The sequence below is a fragment of the Cricetulus griseus genome, chromosome 10, assembly GCF_003668045.3.
Source record: "Cricetulus griseus strain 17A/GY chromosome 10, alternate assembly CriGri-PICRH-1.0, whole genome shotgun sequence".
In the NCBI taxonomy this organism is placed as follows: domain Eukaryota; kingdom Metazoa; phylum Chordata; class Mammalia; order Rodentia; family Cricetidae; genus Cricetulus; species Cricetulus griseus.
In genome coordinates, this window is record NC_048603.1 from 5,824,791 (window position 1) to 5,844,976 (window position 20,186).

At 36.2% G+C, this 20,186-nt stretch overlaps 1 protein-coding gene across 3 annotated transcripts in view; it reads left to right on the forward strand.

Moving 5' to 3' along the window:
- Positions 1–20,186, forward strand: part of LOC100774887 (CUB and sushi domain-containing protein 3) — a 1,055,385-nt gene that overhangs the window by 219,186 nt on the left and 816,013 nt on the right. For all 3 annotated transcript variants that reach the window (XM_027431430.2, XM_027431431.2, XM_027431432.2), the window contains exon 4: positions 6,795–6,989. In XM_027431430.2, the coding sequence (XP_027287231.1) occupies positions 6,795–6,989 (195 nt within the window). The remainder of the gene's footprint in view (positions 1–6,794; positions 6,990–20,186) is intronic.

A 20,186-nucleotide genomic window follows, 5' to 3' on the forward strand; every position in this document is an offset into this window, starting at 1 on the left:
TTTGTTTGTTTGTTTACTTATCAGCCAATAACTTGTTGCGATTTCCATTTTTACATTAAAATACTCCTAACAAAAATTTATATTTTCATGTTGGTTAGCAAACCTCAGCCTTCAGGAGAGTCTTTTCACTTCCGAAGCAACAAATGTTGCCTCATGTTTACTTCCTCTTCTGAGCCACAATGAGATCCATGGCATGGCAGGAATCTTGGAAATTTTGTTCTTATGTTTGTGGACAGAAACTGGCTTATAGAAGCAGAGGCATTTTCATTGGAAAATGCAGTTAAAAAGCTTCACAATGAAATTTGGTGTTTAAAGAAAAACCAATCACACCTTTCAAATGTTATGCAGTGCTTATCGTAACACAGTTAATTCAACATATGCCTGCTGCTCTGTTTTATACTAGTTCAGCTCAATTATTTTCTGTTTAAGCATTTGTCAAAAAAAAAAACACCCAACTTTGGGTGATGATTATCTTTTTGCATCTTCATATTGAATGAAATTGCTCAGCTAACTCAATCCCGGTTTGCTTGCCAACAACACAATGTTCTAAATACTTGATTCACAAAGATGAGTCAGAGACCTTGTTCTCAAGTCCCCAAATTGTATAATAGCGATGAAACTAGGTATAAAGAAACCAATTCATCCCGTTATGTGTAATGTAAGAAAATTCCAGGGAGCAGGATAGCTACAGCAAGTGTTTGAAAAATCTTCACAAAATGCTTACCCTGACGTCCCAGAGAACATCCTTACAAATGATTTCATTTATGTCTTATGTGAATTGAATGGTTCCGGACTCTACCAGAGAACATTATGTATCAGTAAAAAGTGAAAAAATGCATTTATTTGCCAAGTACTTTTTTTTTTAAGTCTCTGATTGAGAGGTACTAGGTGCAAAACATTCTACCCCAGTTTGATGTTCTACTCTCCTAAATGATTTTTAATCATCTGGGAAATAAAACGCCGAGATTCATTTTCTGGAAGAAGTACAAGCGGCTTGAATTTTGCTTCCCTTAGTAGATATAATTTTACAATGTTTTAAAGTGCTGTTAATTGATCTCAGCAGGATCATGCTTCATTTCTTTGACGGAATAATTATGCAACTCTGTTCTCAGGGTGTCCTTTCCCTTTCTTTCATTTTTTTTTCCCTTCCAATTTTCAAGGTCAGGTTTGGTGAGTGGTAACTCACTCAACACCTTGCTTTTGAAGGCTCTTAGCCATTGTATTTACTGCAAAAATGGGAAGTTGTTTTAAGATCCCAGATTGCTTTCATATGCATCATTATTAATCAGCTATTAATATTATTGGTTATTATCATATTTATTGTATTTTAGCACTAGGGAATTTAATACATAAGTATTGTGTTTACACCGTTTCTGCTCTCCTCCTCCAAGTCACCCTGTGCATCTTTGAGTCACTCTCATAAAAGTGACCTCTTGACCAAAAGGCACTCCCCCACGCACATGGTGAGATCATATTTATTAGTGTCTAGGGCTGAACAGTTGTTATTGTTAATATTCTGTGTTTTTTGTGTGTGTGTGTAAATGTATGCTGTATTTGTGTGTGTTTGTCAGTTGTTTTACACTACATAAAATCTATGTATGAGCAACTTTCAGAATATTTTCTTTCTTATCTTCTTTTTAAGTCTCTTGACCCCATCTTCACGACAATACCAACCATAGGACTTTGATTCTTATAATTATTTTTCAAATATCTTGCTTATGGCTTCAGGTGTTATACCACTTTGTTTTGAACAATTCAGTTAAAATACTTATTAATTGTTTGAACATTAATTTATAACTCATTTCAAGTAACAACTAACGCTAAGTTAATTATGAAATACTACCTATATTTCTTCTTAGTTAACGCTTTGCGTTTCTCACTACATGCTTTTACTGTTGCTTGCCCATTTTTAATCTCATGTTATCACAAGTAGATTTACATTCTTACATTTGGTCATCATGGCAACAAACCTCATGACAGGCAACATGCCTGAATGGTGTCACTATCTCAGATCACTAATTACAGAAAAATGGTTAAGTGGCCATTCTAGAGTAATTATTTGATGTCCCTAGGTAACAATCTATATCGATCTGGGTCTCTACAGCATCCCTGCACTTTTAAGTCAGGAAACTCAGGCTTCAACTACACATTGACTATTTATTAATTGTTTTCACTGGATAAGTTGCTTAAAATACTTAAGTCTGAGCATCGTTCCCAGTACTGTGTAGACAGTATGTGTGTTGACTAACTACAGTGCAAACTGTAATAAATCTGTTAGTTCAGGAAATCAGGGTAACTTTATTGGTATCCATTATATAGTAATGTTGAGATTGCATTAAGAATCATAAATGCTTTCACTGACTACATAAATTTGTGAACATGACAGAATATTTTATATTTATATATACTATGTATATAGTAAAAGTATATTATATAAACTATATTATATACTACTATTTCAGTAGTAGCAAAATTGTACTTGAATTGTTTCCTCTATCTTTTCCAGGGTAATATTTGCTGCATCCAAAATCTTTTATAGTTTACAATGGTTTGTGTTCCCAAATTGCTTTCATATAAAATGCTGAGTACTTCATTTATTAGATAAAAACATAAATGAAACCATCTTCATTCCAGCTTGAAAAAACACTTTAATTGGCTCTATTATTTGGTACAGGTAGGCATAATAGGAAATTTACAGACATTTTGAGAACAAAGACTTCAGTTTCATTTTCTTGGGGATGTGTTCAGCCACGAAACTACCAGCCCTAAAATTCCTATCTTATCTGTGAATCCACCTCATATACATTCAAAGATTGGAATTCATGTGTAGCAAGCATATAAAGTTTCTTTTATTTATACTTACTTTTCATATATGTTCAAAATCAAACAAAAAGTGTAATTAAACTTATTCTAAATTATTCATGTTAAATCCATTTACCCCCACTCTTTCATGATGAGAGTCGAATTTTTCAAGTGCAGTAATACTTTGTTAGTTGAAATACATTACTTTCATCATCAGCAAATATGGTCACTATGTCTATTCAGCAATTCAGCTATTATTTGCAGTTATGATGAGGCCACCTGGCATTAACATTTGATGAATTACTTACAAATCCTTTGTATCACTCTGCTTTCCTAAACAGTAATTTCACAGTATTTAGACAAAATGACACTTGAAAGAAATACACAAGCATTATTTTATATTACCTTTGCTCAACTAATTATTTCAGTTTTCCTTCACTCTAACAGTTGAAGCCTGAAACATCAAAAAATGAGTGTAGCTTAACTGTGTGATTTGTTACAAAACAATCTAAAAGACCAGCACGTGGCACGGTGTTTTTAGATCAAGACTGAAGGAAATAGAGAATGGAATGGTATGTCAGTGAAAGAAACTCTTCATTCTTAGAACTTACTTCAAAGCCAGCTGGTCACAACTGCCTCTTATTCTAGCAGCCCTCTAGAGGCAGAAACAGAGAATCTACCCAACAGTCTAGACTGGCAAAAATCTGCAAATTTTGTATTCAGAAAGAGAACATGCCTCAATAGATTTAGCAGAACCAAGTAGAGGAAGATACTGTATGTCAACTTCAGGCCTCTGTGTGCATATACACACTGCCCACACCCACACAAATATGGCAACATGTATTCCCACAAGTCTGTATAGCACCCAGACACCCACGAGCACAATGAATCAGAATAGCAGGCAATACAAGTGTTCAATTAATGACCCAGCTTTCTCATTTTATTTTTAATTGAACACAGACAGCTGAGAGGGAACTTGTAAAAGGCTGAAAAGGGACAAAATATAGATTCCCTAGCAACATCCCCAGAACCAGGATCTATAAAACTTGAATGGGAAACATTTTAATTACCACAGATAATCGTATGCTGATGATTTCATATTCAATAGGTGATAAACAAGGTCACACGGCACTGTGAGCTCCTAGAACATAAAGGTGATGCATGCTTTAGAAACCTATTAATTGTGTTTTATTTGGGAAAAACATAAATTTTATGAGTTTATAGGCTTAGATATTATTCAGTCATAAGAACGGAAGTTAGGTAATTTGTGATGATTTCACTGTTCTCTGATTCAGTCACTTCATCTGTGGTTTATGCCCTATTTTTCATTTAAATTCTTTGTCAAGGTAATATTTATTTGTTAATTTAAGTATAAGTTGAAACTAAACATAAAATCTGTAAGGAACTTTATCTTTTCTTTTCTTTCCCTCCCAAACCATTTCCTGTGAAAGTATGTGAAACTCCTTTACTCCCAGACATATAACTTTATGCTAATTGAAGTCCTGACCTTAATTATTTTCAGAGTGCACATGGGATAGGGAGCCTTGTGATTGTAAGGTCAAAGGTGGTAATTTCATTAACAGTATTCCTTTTTTTTATTACTCTAGTCCAAGCATTGCATTCTTATTCCGTTTATCAAAACTTATTAACCTGAGCATTGATTCCAGCAAGTGTCATTCATATTAATATTACAGAAATGAAACGTTTCAATATATTTGAGTTGTGGTTGTGTGTGCCCCAGTGTGTGTGTGTGTGTGTGTGTGTGTGTGTGTGTGTGTGTGTACCTCAGAAAGATTGAATTTCATCTCTATTACTCTCTTGTCTATTCTCTGCAGACTGACTCTCACTCTCAGTCTGGATCTTGCAATATTTTACTGGACTGGTAGCCAGAAACCCATGGATTCTCTTGTATTCTCCATCACTACAAAAGCAATGTTAGGTGTACAGAGACCTGTGGCTACACCTTGATATTTACACAGGTGCAGGGAACCAATATCCATTCCTCCTGCTTATGTAGCAAACACTCTTAAGCACTGAGTCATCTATCTGGTCTGAATAATTTTTAATTGCCCTAAATTCACAGATAATAAAACTGTTTTAAATAGTCCTGGAATTCCCCTTACAGACTATGTCTTTAAACAATAGTGAACAGAATAGTAAAAAAACTATACGAGAGAATAAATTGAAATTTCAGCAATAATTAACATTGAATACAGGTTATTTTAAATACTTTTTCAAATATTGATATCCAGCTAAAGTCAGCCAAGTCCTTTAATTTCCCATATTTGTGCAACCTAAAATGAGAGTAAATACTTTACCTCTAACACAAATCAGTAGTTTAGAGTTCTCCATTCTTATTTTATTCTTTAATCAAATACAGTGACCGTATGCTTCAAGTCAATCAGTGAGTCTTTTTCCCGTTAGCATTATCAAAAATTATAAGGAAAATTAATACAACTTTGAAAACACATCCAGGATCAGGGGAGCTGACACAGTGAGTAAAAACATTGCTCTTCAAACATGAGTGCCCAAGTTTGAATGCCTTGTCAAAACTGGGACATGGTTGCCTGTGCCAATAAATCCAGCCGCTGGCCAGAAGCTTAGCCAAAATTATGAGTTTTTACTTCAGTGAGAGAGTGTTTCAAGGCAATAAGAAAAAACAGTAGGGAAAGATATCAGGTCTCCTCTGGCTGCCAGGCATTCATAAATACACACCCGTGCGCGCACGCACGCACGCGCACACACACACACACACACACACACACACACACACACACACACACACACACACACACACAGGAGTGTGTGCTTCCACAGAACACAATAAAACAAAACAGAAACATAAAGAAAAAATATCTAAATTACCAGAAGCAAGTTATAAAGAATTGTAAATTTATGTCTGTACATCATTCCATTTTTGTAATGGTCCATCGATCTATTATTATGCATGATTTTGCATTTGATAAATTCAAGGTTATTGCAGTTTGTAATAAGTTTGTTTGACATAATAGTTTTGCCAGGTGTATTACTAATGCCTCACGTGGAATCAATAACAGGATAAAATAGGAATAAGATTCACTTTTCTTTCACAGCCGTATTTTCAGCTTTTTGAAATTTTACAAGTATAGCAATCCAGTATACTTTTAATTGTCTCATGTAATAATTAACTGCCTGTGACAGTAAAATTGTCCTTACGGGGAAATTAACATTTGTATAGTACCAGAAAATAAACTGTTAACTAAATTGGACTACTATCTCTTCATTTATTAATTTATGTTTAAATGATTAATATTTACAAGTTTAATATGACAATAGTAAGTGTAATAAGTTTATACAGGGACAAACACACATACCTATATATACATATATGTGTAGTTGATTTTTTGAGAATTAATGTCATTAATACTGCAGGGGTATTGCACTGATCCATTTAAAATATAGACCCTTCCATTTATTACAATTCTTATTATTAAATATCCAGATTAAAGCAAATAAGTGAGTGATACTCTCTTATTTGATAATGATAATCAAATTTCTGACATTAAAATTTTGTTTTCTGCTCAATATATTTTTATCTTTTAAATAAAATATCTTCTCTCAAAATGTGCATGTTTTCTAGGTCAATGTCCATTGTTACCATAAGTAGAGGCATACTTCTGCTCTGTCATTCAAATGTAACTTTGAAGATACCATATGAACTATGTTGATCTCAGGCTTAGAAATCTGTCATGGATGTTAATAATCTTAAAGCTTGCTACGTAGTCTAAATAATGTAAAACCTTTAAGAAATTGTAGCAAAAACAGCGATATTTCAATGCAGGAAAACTGACACATTTTCACAGTTAATCTTTTCTGTACCAAATGCTAAATTTTCTGTCTGACTTTTCTCTACAGGAAAATGACAATTACATTTTGATGAAATTTTATAATCGCAAAACATTAAAGTATATTTAAACGAGTCTAAATTCTCTGTCTCTCCTTCTGTATTACAGAATTGCAGAGTAGCTCCTGTGGAAATCCAGGAGTCCCACCCAAAGGTGTACTGTACGGTACAAGGTTTGACGTTGGTGACAAGATCCGCTACAGCTGTGTAACTGGTTACATACTTGATGGCCATCCTCAACTTACCTGCATAGCCAATTCAGTTAATACAGCATCCTGGGACTTCCCTGTTCCCATCTGCAGAGGTAAAAAATAAGTGGACACACGCGCGCGCGCACACACACACCCACACACATACTCACAGACACACACACACACACACACACACACGTATATGTATATATATGCTGATTGAAAATTTGTTGAATATAACCAATAATATTTAAAAAGAGAATATTAACCATAACTATCACCTACCTAGTATTCTTTTATGCTATCTTCCTTTCTCTGCTCCTATCAGGAAGTGAATGTCAAAAATACAAACATACTTAATACTTGCTAGGACAAATGTATTTTTAATGTAGACTGAGATACTCATATTTATAAACATAGTTGTACTTTTACAATACAATGCAAGTATACATATTTTCAAATTCACATCAGAAAAACATATAGGCCAGGTGGTGTGGATGCATGCTTTTAATCTCAGCAATCAGGAGGCAGAGGCAGGTGGACCTCTGTGAGTTTGAGGCCAGCCTGGTCCACAGTGTGAGTATCAGGACAGCCTGGGCTATACAGACAAACTCTGTCTTGAAAAAACAAAACAAACAAAAAAGAAAACCATGTGGAGTTTATGTTGTTTTCAACTTAGGGTTGCTTGCTTAAACAGCCATGGTCATTATGTTATTTAAGTTGTGAAATATTGACTATGTCTTGGATTCTTTTCAAAATTCTCACAGGACTTCTTAGCATAAGATTCTTGTAAAAATTCTACTTTGTAGTTTAATACAGGTGCTATAAAATATGGGCTCCATGAAGGAAATATAAGTATATTTGGCATTAATAATGTTTAATTCTGAAAAGTGGCTATATTGATCGTTAGCTCTGTACACTATATAGTCTTGCCCACAGAACTTCTGGAGACTAACATTGTTTATTCTGGGCTTTCTCTTTTACTGTTATGTATGTCTTTAATCTGTTGAGATATGTTTCTCTAATTCTTCACTGAGTAGAAGCTAGGAATGTGCAAAACCTACATGTATTTAATGTTTCTCGTCAAGCAAGTGGCTGCAGATTAATAGCTCAGTAGCCAATGAAATCAACCACAGATAGCTCTCTCTCTCTCTCTCTCTCTCTCTCTCTCTCTCTCTCTCCTTTCAAACCTGCTCCTCCCTCTTTCCTCTCTGCTTCATAGAAGCCATTATTTCTCCCAAATAGGCCTCCTTCAAGTTCAGGTGTTTGTGTGCATACCTGAAGCCCACCAAGTTTAATTACCAGAATTATGTAGGAGACCTTATTTACCAGAACATGGGAAACTTCGGCAGTGCCCACAAAATGAAAGAATACTCCTCTATTTCATACCAACAATTAACTTCCAGTAGCTTCTCAGGAGCGTGAATCCTGGAGAAGTCCTCTCCTGCCTGTTAGAAAGTGTTAAGAGGCCTGACCTTCTGCAGTTACCGCTTCTGCGAGTTCAAGAGTGTAACAGAGATATCCTGGCAAGGAGGCAGTGTTCCACGGCCTTCTTCCCATCCTCCTGCTCTGACCTTCTATTTTCCCATATATGTTGCCTTTGATTGCATGATAGAAATGCCCTGTTCAGAGCTGTACACTCAACAGCACTAATTCTCAGCAGTTGAATAAGACCATAGCAACGCCACAACTTCCAAACCAGGCAAAATGTACAGATTGTCACAATAGTGGTGTGATTATTTGGGGTATACCTAATAGCTTTCTGAGTGGATTTTGAATTCTGAGCCAAAGGGAAAATTCACAAGTGGGACTGGAAGCCTTGTAAAAAGCCCATAGTAGGGAATTCAGGGACCCAAACAGAGAAGCCACGGCTATTGCTTTATCAAATGAACATTCTGTGACCATCCAACTGCCTTCTAAATGTTTGTGTTCCTAAGCCATACACAGCTAACTTTTTTTTGTGTGTGTGTGTGTGTGCCAGATGTGTCCATTAGTATTTGATTGGTCTCAGTCAAATCACATGAACAACTTTGAGTTCATTGTCTCTCTCATCAATGAGATGACTTTTTTTTTTAAACTGCTATACTGTAGCAATGCTAAATATGACAGCTTCTCCATGATGTTTATTGTTGTGTGTGGTACATACCCAGATTCTTTCCAAGCTGCTCTTTCTGTTGACGGTTGCCTAGTATTGTTATTCTCTGCCTCTGCTGGTCCTTCTGCTATTGTTAGATTATCCTTGTTAGCTTTCACCAAGCACTAAACCTGGATGAAGAATTTAGAAGCATTGTCTCTTTTAATTGAAAGGCAGAAAATAAACTCCAGATATTAAAAAATGATCAAGATTACTCAGATATAAACATCAGGTACTATGAAGGTCTGAGATTATAGTTGAAAAGGTTTTTGTTTTGTGGTTTTACCAATTGTCATGCAAGAAGTGCTATTCTTATGTTACAAATAAATGACAGTCTTTTTTGTGAACAGCAAAGCCGAGACTCAAAATATCAAAATTTTACAATAGCTACAGTTTACAACCTCCAATTTCCAATTCTATAAAATGACAGAAAAGGTGTGAGACATCTGTTCATATCCTAGGAAACAAGCCATCTCGGTGTGAACCTGAATTGCCCACGTGTATATGTAGTACCGTGCCCTCATTTGATCTCAGGGGAGCCATTATCTCTCTCTTGCAAGGCTATAAGCAAATTTGGTCCTCAGCTCTGCTGGACGACAGCATACTGCTTTCTAAACAGATGTCTGTGTACAGATAGTCTGCCACAAAGGTCAACTGGAGTGTGTTCAAAAGATGTGCAGACATACACGAATACCAATACAGAAATGTCTCAAGATTTAAGGGATGTTGGTAGGGAAGCCAGGCTTGAAACCCTCTCTCTCTTCCAAAGTCCCAGTATCATACAAGAAAGCTTCAAATAATTAATTGACACTTACCAGAGAATAATTTTTCTCATAATAAGCAGCAGCAAAGTCATATATGAATCTTTCAAATGGCAGATAGTGTATTTTAAAGAAGCACCCAACTTATTCACTAAAAGTAGTTTATGGACATTTAAAATTGGGTGTTTTATGGTGACTTGAATTACAAACAAGAAATACTGTAGGTGTTCACAAAAGATCATCCTCAAAAATATTTAATATTAATCTCTGATTCAAGACTCCTTGCCCATTTCAATTCATAGAATAGAGTTTGGAGTTGAATAACTGTTAACTTTTTTCTGAATACTCATTTTCCACCCACTGATTAGATCCTTTGAGAGACAAAGATAATTTCTGAACTTGGAAACTACTGCTGTAGTATGGAATGATGAAGACATAGGTAGAAATTTAAGCATTATAATTGAGTTAGTGTTAAAGGATTTCATAAGTCACTAAGGTCTATTCCAGGATCTTGCTGGGCAAGCATGATTCTATCCTGTATCACCTTACAGTTTAATGTAATAGAAGTGGAAAGGGGAGAACTCTCTCTCTCTCTCTCTCTCTCTCTCTCTCTCTCTCTGTCTCTCTCTCTCCATCCTTGTCTAACACTAGAGCCGATATTTCCTTCTTGTTTGGATTACTATTCCTAGGTTAAATTGTTTTGCCTGGATATACACCATACCTGTTTCTCCGGCTTCCCTACATCCTGCAGGCATGTTTACTTTGACTTTTACCATAACCTCTGTGGGTCCTAATTTATTAAAAAGTGGCACCCTCTGTGTTTGGAAGTGTTGCCTGTTTAGCTTATGTCTGCCAAGATCACCTTTTCTTTTCCTGACTACTAAAACTAATGAATGCATTTATTCATTAAAATGTATTCATTAAAGTGCTACCCTGTGAAAAGAAGTATTTTAGATGCTAAGGAACCAAAGATTGATTAAGAAACAACTCCTGACTTTTTTAAGAGCCTGTGGTCCAGTGGGGCAGCTTGCAATGTAAGCAGGCAATTACAATAATGTGTGATAATTGATTTAATGGTAGGATCTGTAGAATGTTTGGGCACCTTGACGAAGGAGGCATTAGTGTCTCCCAGTTGAGAAGATGGAAGTTCAAAGGATAAAAATTGAAGAGACAGAGGATTGCTGAAATTATGAACTACATAGAGCAAGAGCATTCTAAGTGAGGCAATAATTCATGTAGAAAGTACACATTTTCCTCTCCAGCCTCAAAAGTAGTTCTCATGTGTGACTAATATTCATAGGCTAAGCTCAGTCTCTATGTCATACTTCATAGAGCACATCATCTAATTTTCCATGCTCAACTTTATCTCCCACTAACCAACACTGTTATAGAAACTTAAAGAATAGGGACTAGTGTGTTTTTAGAAGATGTCACTGTGATTCTGTTCAAAAGAGAATCCAGAGCATGGCTTAGTCTATGGGTCCTCTTTGTCACTCGATAGCATACTGAGTCTTTAATTTATAACTGCGCAGGGGGCTGATAATTCTGTAATGATCTGTGTATTGCTTCCCATAGCGTTCACGTAGACACCTTCCTTGGTGAAACCTTTACTTTGAAAGTTCTTGGCTGTAGCAATGATAGTTTAATTAAGAAAGGAACAAATGTCATATCAACCTAGAGGGCATGGAGCAAGGGTGATTACGTTGAAAAGCAGGAGCAACGGTGTCATCAACATCTGCTCCTGTTTGAAAAAGGCAGCTAAGTGCCTGCTAAGCAAAACCCTATAGAAACTCAAACTTCATGCTTGTGCTCACACCTGGAACACTCGAATTTTCTCCACCTGCTCCCTTTGACAGACACTTCTGTGACATTTCTTCCTAAGGAGCTTTCATTCTCTACCCAGTGCGCACAACACTTTGTGCAAATTAAGAGCAGTTCGACAAGGGAGAATGAATATACACTCTTTGATTGAAGTTCTCAAATTGGTGATATGTATTCAGAAAAGCCTGTAGTTTCATATACTCCAAAAAGACCTTCATGAACTATAGTGTTTCATCTGAACCCTGACTTTTTTATCATATTTAAAATGTATTTTAGAGGGATCAGTGTTTTAATATATAATTCATGAGCCAGAGATAACTTTAGTTTGTATAGGGAATTTATGAGTTTTCTATGAACTCAATAATTCTAAAGGTTTGTTGTGCCTTGTGTGTGTATAAGATATTTGTGTAGAAGAAGTTTATGGAAAGCAGTGCTTAGGCAATGGAGTGTACACATAAAACCCTGATGGAGAAGATTTTCATCTGACAGATGGCATCCTGTTGGAAAAGGTGTGACATTAGTAATGCAGCTGTGATTCAGTCCATCAGTCCAGTGTGACCCTCCCTAAATATCTGACAGCACAGGCATGCAAAGAAAGGACTTATCAGGAAGACAGTACACTGACAAAGGGAAATAAATTTCAGGTAGCAATTACGAGTGGAAAGGCTTTCCATGTTTTATTTAGATATAGAAGCATCTTTCACCCAAAATATGGTAAGAAACTAGCTAACATAGAAACAACAGCAGACTGTTTTGTTGCACATAATTTTCTCCTGCCACAGACCTTAAGTAATCCACGCAAAAAATATAAGACCAAAATAGAGAATTGGTATTAGTCATGAAACATGATCATTGGAGAAGGGAAAATGGGAGCAAAATTTTAGGTACTTTCCATATGTAAATTATAGCAAACATCTTGCAGTGAAAATGGTAAATTAGCTCATGGGATGTGATTTATTCATTTATTTGACTCTATGTCCAGTCTCTGGAAAGTATCTCAAAAAAGCACTTGAAAATAAAAATGCCATTTGTTCAATATGGAATATACAAATACTGGTACATAAACCTACACACCGAAATGTAATATTTAAAACCATAAGACTGACTTAAAAGATATGCCTAGTGAAACCTGAAATATTATGTAAAATGAAGGATAATGCAAAATATTTCATTGAGAAAAACACAAAAATAAGTACACCAGATTTCATTCATTTGTTAATACTACTAAACACAAAGGTAAGTTGCTAACAGAAATATGTAAATACATTCTTTAGGCAGTTACTTAGGAGCAGTTTGCCTTCATCATAACTTTGTTTTAAAATTTGTTTTAGATAAACTTCTCTTAAAGAAATGAAAGAAATATTTACCCCTCCAAGTTTCTTTTGCCATTCAGGATTCTGGTACCTGTTGCAAAATTATACACAAAGATTAGAGGGTAAATTGGGCTATAGTCAGCACACATATATATGTGCATATATCTATATGTCTGTATCTGACAGATATATATATATATATATATATATATATATATATGCATGCTTTATGTGTAAATATATTTTAGAAAACTTATATGATAACAGGTTTCTATATGACATTTTTAAGAGTTATTGGTGTTTTTTACCCCTCTCTGTATTCCTGTCTGTACCTTGTCCACATATCCTCCACTCTTGCTCTTAACCCCTTTGCACCAATCTCTTTTTGTCCCTTTGTTTAAGCCCGCCAAAATGTCCCTGTATCATGTTCTGGAATGTGACTATAAATATTGGGTAGCCATGAAGATCAAAAGAACATTTTGTGCATATCATTTCACGAGCCAAGTGAAGAGCATGAGATTTTTGTGATACATGGTTCTGTTATGTCCCCCAAAGAAATCCAGATAGATTTCAAATATAAAAGTTCACTTGGAAAATTTGACAAGTATCCAAGGTCATTTACACCATTATCATTTCCTGCATGATACAAGCTATCCAGCAAGTAAAAACTCAAATATCGTCTCACATTTCCTGAGTTTCACCACTTCTACATCTGTTAGAAAAAATGAGTAATATTCTTTTAACCATGGTGTTATTAAATATTTTAAATTCCTAAGGTTCATTGAAGTGAAATTAGTTTTTAGGAGTTTTGTTAATTTTTCTAAGTTTCTGCATAAATTAATATCTATGACTATGGCTATGATGTCTTCATTTTCCACTCTTTTTAAGAGTGGTAGTTACCACAGTAATCAACATACTTTAAAAGAATTAAGGCCACTTAATACATGTTTATATATAGTTTATAGCTAATTTTAAAAAATAGCTGAAACTGCTAAAAATGCATTATATGTAAAAAATACCAATGCAAATGAGGCAATCTATAATGAAGGAAAATAAAATGAGAATTAGATGAAACCAAGAAGTTTAATATATGAATGTCAAGTTCTGAACTCTGATATCGCAGTAGTCACTGTTAAATTAAGCATTCATTCACTTGACAGTATAAGCACATCTACAAAATTATAATTAGATTATAGTCTCTCAAACTAAAAGAAAGCAACATGAGTAATATCTCCTGAAACACATAATAAGACAATCACAGCATAATTTCATATTCTTCATCCTCAATCATATCAATAAAATAAGCTTAGAGAATGAGTTTCCCCTGACAGTACCATATCGTGATACTGAGAAGATAATTAAGGATCACATTTAAGGAACCACATAAATCAAAACACATATGCCTAAACTATGGGCCAGGTCAAATGCTGTATGAACCAGCTGTCTAAATTTACTACTGCCCCACGCTTCCATATTTAAAAAAAAGTGGATGTTTTATTACTTTGTTTGGAATCTGGCCTACAAATTAATCATCTAAAATACAATAATAAGGCAATGCATTTGTATTAATGTGCTCCCAATTTTCTTTTATAGATTGTCATTCAAAAAAATCTTAATTTAAGAAATAAATTAGATTTAAAAATGTTTCCGCATTTAAAGACTTAAATAATCATTACTGTTTAAAAGCATAAAGTCATATATTTAACTATATGAATATTGTTAATAGATAATTGCTATTTATTTAAGTTAAACTTATTTAAGTTACCTTTAATTTGTAGCTTTTCATTTTCTTAAAACAATCTTGTTTGCATATTATGACTTAATTTTCTGAAATTGTGTGATTATATCTTTTGTACTCTTTTCTAAAATGACCATTGTTTCTTGATGTTTCATATACCAAAAAATGTATAACATTTTCATTAACATAGGTAAAGTCATTATCAATGTAACTTCATATTTAGAACATAAATACATTTAGGAATTGCTATATATCAATAGAAATGCTGGTATTGTGTTGATCTAGCACTCTAACCACTGAGCAATCTTGCAAAAATCTTACCATTTCAATGTATCTAACATTTCTCCTTAAATAGTATCCAACAAGCTGCACAATGATACATGTAAATTTTACTATAACCTACATCTTTTCTTTTCCTTTACTTCTTTTAAATTAACTATCTTTGATAATACTATTTGCTTTTTTTCCTCTCTCTCTTCACCAATCACTTTCTCAACTTTTACCAATTTCAAGGAGAGCATTTGATGCACATTTTAGGATCAGGAGCCAGGATCATGTATCATTTGTATAAAGCTACAGTTGAGCCCAGCAGTGGTGGCGCACACTCTTAATCCCAGCACTCGGGAGGCAGAGGCAGGTAGATCTCTGTGAGTTCCAGGCCAGCCTGGTCTAGAGAATGAGTTCCAGGACAGTCTCAAAAGCTACACAGAGAAACCCTGTCTTAAAGAACAAAATAAGTAGGTAAATAAATGAATAAAAATGAATGAATGAATGAAAAGGTCATATGTTTTATAGCTTTAGAAAAGAAGGCCTATCACTGACAACTGCAATGCTATTAAGAGTTTAATTTTTGAAATGGTTGACACCCCATAGTAAAGAGTTTAGAAATCGCTCTCTAGCTCTATGTAACAATGTAGGTTTGTCTGAACTTTTGGCAAGTGGTAAGCGGATGAAATTGATACGAACTGGCCACTTTATGTCCATGTGCCCATCATAAAGGAAAGAGCACAGGGAAAGAGATTGTGTCTACCGATAGCCACACAGCTTCGTAGTCAGTGGAGAAAAAGTGAGGAAACCTTCCATTTTGTATTATAACAAATCATAGTGTTATTATTTATCAAGTTCACATGCTGACTAAAATTCTAGACATGTAAGCATACCTCTGTTTACATTAATTAAGCCTTACTCAGTACCATGATCATCTCCTTCACAGCTTATGAATCTGTGGTTACTGGACATTAAAATTCCTGCAAGTTTCACAAAAGATTTTTAATTAAATCCTGCTAAATTAGAGCCCTTTTCTGTAACATCTTTGTAATAACCCAGAGCATCCAAAGATGTCTAATGATGGCAATTTTTCTTCGGCACACACTCTCACTCTCCATTGCAGCATTGCCGTTTCCCCATCAAAACGGAATGGGTTACACTCATAGTTTACAAAATTAATTAGAGCTGGTAATGTTACCTAGCTCTGATGAGTCTTTGAAGGGTGAATGTTGAAAGAGTTTGGGTAGATTATTTCCCAATCTATTACAGTGCACAGATTTCCAAATGAATTGCCTTTAAAACTCATTAACACTTTTCATAGAGAGAAACTAATGAGATTATTTGATTTCATAGTATAAAGAATATGTGTTGCATGTCTATCATTTTTGTGTTTTGGGGGGCGGGGGAGCAGGGGTAAAGCCATGACATTAGCCACACTCATTTCAAAGTTTTCAACTTCAGACAGGTACTTGGTCCCTCACAAATACATTTTTCATTAGGACCAGTTTTGTGACTAGCTTGAGGGCAGTCAAAGTGTCCTTTTCTATCTTATGATATTTCATGCAGAGTAGTTAGCAGGGCATTCTTCTTGTTGTACTTAACAACAATGCAATCTGTTCATGTGTCTCTGAGTTAACTGAGTCACACTTAAGTGTTTTTCTATTATTTTGTTAGAACAAATTATTAGTGAAAAATACTTAGTTGTTTGATGAGAGCTTTATTATGTCTCAAGATTTTTCTTTTTAAATACAACAAAATAAAATATAGTAAGGTAAAAGAAAAACTAGCATTTCAAAGTTGAATATGGCAAGCCAACAGAAAAATAAAAGAGCCCCAGGAGGAGGCACAGAATCAGAGACCACTCTTGTACTCATTCAGGAGTTCCATGAATGAACTAGCTATAGTATAAATGCAGGAGACCTTGTACAGACACGTGCAGGCCCTTTGTTTACTGCTTCAGTCTCTGTGAATTCATGAGTTTTGCTCAGATGATTTAGAGGGCACTGTTTTCTCTAGAGTCCCCTAAACCCTCAGTCTTCCCAACTCTTTCTGATCCCTCTTTTGGGTTCCCTGAGCTCTGAAGGGAGAGATTTGCTGGAGATATCTCATCTAGAGATTTGTGTTCCAAGGTCTTTCCCTGTATAATATCAGGCCATGGGTTCCTGTATTTAATCCCTTCTGCTGCAGGAGGAAGCCTGTCTGATGATGGCTGTATAGGTTACTAATCTATGAATATGGCAGAATATCATCGGGAGTCATTTAGTGTTACTTATTTTTAGATCAGTAGTAATTGGCTTTACCCTAGGTCTCTGTGCTATCTGGACTCATGGAGTGGACATTAAGTCAAATCAGACATCAGCTGTCATCTCCAATAAGGATTTTGCTATCATTGCCCTATCATATTTTGTGAGCAGGACAGATTGTAGATCAAAAGTTATGTGGTTGGATTGCTGTTTACTTTTCCCTTGTGGTAACCTTCAGACATGCCATAGACACTAGAACATGGGGGTGAAGATGGCATGCAGGCATGAGCTCCACCTCTCCATGTTCAATGAGTTGTGTGGCTGTTGTTTTCAGCAATGGGGCTTTGCTGACAGTTTGTAGAGAGCTACCTATTGTCTTGGCAACAGCCTGGGTGGTTTGGGGATTCCCATGTCTAACCTGTGCAGGTATGCAGATTGTCAACTTAGTCGTCATTTATTTAATGAGCATATCCAGATATAAGGGAATACATATCATATTTATCTTTCTGGGTCTAGGTTACTTAACTTAGGATGATTATTTGTTTTAATTCCATCCATCTGCCAGCAAGTCTCATGATGTCATGTTTCTTAACAGCTGAGTGAGAAACCATTGCTGAAATGTAGCACATTTCCTTGACCAATTCTTCTGCGGAAGGACATCTAGGTTATTTACAGCTTCTGGCTATTATGAAAAGAGCAGAAATGATCATGGTTGAGCGAGTGTCCCTGTGGTAGGATGGAATGTCCTTTGGGTGTGTACCAAAGTTTGCCATAAATGGGTCTTGTGGCATTGATTCCCATCTTCCTGAGGAAGTGAAATACTGATTTCCGTAGCAGCTGTACAAGTTTGCACTCTTACCTACAATGAAGGAATCTTCCCCTTGCTCCATATCCTCACCAGAATGGGCTGTAACTTGTCATTACGTTTGTGATTCTGACAGATATAAATGGAATCTCAAAGTAGTTTTGATTTGCATTTCCCTGATGGCTAATGATGGTGAACATTGCTTTAAATGATTCTCAGGATTTGAAACCCTTCTATTGAGAATTCGTTGTTTAAATATGTGCCACATTTTTTATTTTAGAAGCACACTTATTTACATATCAATCCCCCCATTCCCTCACTCTCCCATCCTCCCCACTGACCCCCCAAACCAGCTCCCACCCACTCCCCAAGTATAGTGAGATCCTCCACAGGGGACCATCAAGGTCCATCACATCATTTGGGGGAGGACCTAGGCCCTCCTCCATGTATCTGGGCTGCAATAGTATCCCTCCATAGGGAATGGGCTCCCAAAGTCCATTTGTGCTCTAGGGATAAACACCGGCTGCACTGTTAGAGGTCCCATAGACTGCCCTGGATTCCTAGCTAGCACCTACATTCACAGGGCTTGGTTTGGTGCAGTGCTGGTTCCCCAGCTTTACAACTAGGAACTCCATGCTCTCACTAGGTCATGCCAACTGTTTCTGAGGGTTTCTTCAGCACAGTCTTTGGTCCCTTGCTCATCCTTCCTCCCTCTCTGCAACTGGGTTCCAGGAGTATGGCTCAGTGTTTAGCTGTGGGTGCCTATTTCTGCTGCGATCAGCTACTGGATGAAGGCTCTAGGAATGGCAGCTAAGGTAGTCATCAATTTCATTATAGGGGAAGGACATCAAAGGCAGCCTCTCGACCACTGCCTAGATTCTTAGTTGGGTTCATCCCTGTGCCAGACCTCTCTCCAAACCTATACTAGCTCCCTCTATCAAGGCTCCTCTATCCTTTCTTGCCCTCCTCTATTCCTTCCCTGTAGCAGTCCTCCTGTTCTCCTCCCCCTCCAATTCTCCCCCTCTCCCCTTCTCAACTCCTTCCTCTCTCCCCCCTGCTCCCAACTTTCTCAGGGGTTCTTTTCCCCCTCCCCTTCTTCAGGTGACCATGAGTTCTTCTCTTGGGGTCCTCGTTGTTTCCTAATTTCCCTGGTGGTGTAGATTGTAGGCTGGTAGTTCTTTGCTCTATGTCTAACACCCATATATAAGTGAGTACATACCTTGCTTGTCTTTTGTGACTGGGTTATCTTACTCAGGATGGTTTCTTCTAATTCCATCCATTTGCATTTTTTCCACTGAGTAGTACTCCATTGTGTAAATGTACCATATTTTCTCCATCCATTCTTCAGTTGAGGGGCATCTATGTTGCTTCCAGGTTCTGGTTTAGTGCTGCTATGGACATGGTTGAACAGATGTCCTTGTGGTAAGAATGTACATTCTTTGGGTATATGCCTAATGGAGGAATTTCTGGATCATGAGTTAGAATGATTTCCATTTTTCTGAGAAACTGCCATACTGATTTCCAAAGTTCTTGTACAAGTTTGCACTCACACCAGGAATAGAGGAGTATTCCTCTTTCTCCACATTCTCTCCGGTAGAGACTGTCATCGGTATTTTTTATTTTAGCCATTCTGGCCAGTGTAAGATGGTATCTTAGAGTTGTTTTGAGTGGCATTTCCCTGATGGTTAAGGATGTTGAGCTATTGATTTTGGAAATCAAGTTTTTGAGTTCTTTATATATTTTGGATATTAGTCCTCTTTTGGATGTGGAGTTGGTAAAGTTCCTTTCCAATTGTGTAGTCTGACACTGTCCAATTTACTTTGACTTACAGAAGGGTTTCAGTTTCATGAGGTACTAATTTATTAATTGATCTTAGGGCCTGGGCTATCAGTGTTCTGTTCAGAAAGTCTTGTCCTATTTCAATAAGTTTGGGATATTTCACACTTTTTCTTCTATGGTTCAGTGTACCTGGATCTGTGTTGAAGTCCTTGATCCCCTTGGAGATGAGTTTTATGCATGGTGATAGGTATGGTTCTACTTGAAGTCTTCTATATTCAGCCATCTAGTTTGATCAGCACTATTTTTGAAGATGCTATCTTCTTTCTATTGTGTATTTCTGGTTTCTTTATCAAATATCAGGTGTCCATAGGTGTGTGGGTTTATGACTGAGTCTTCAGTTTGATTCCTTTAATCAGCATCTTTGTTTTCATGGCAATACTATACAGTTT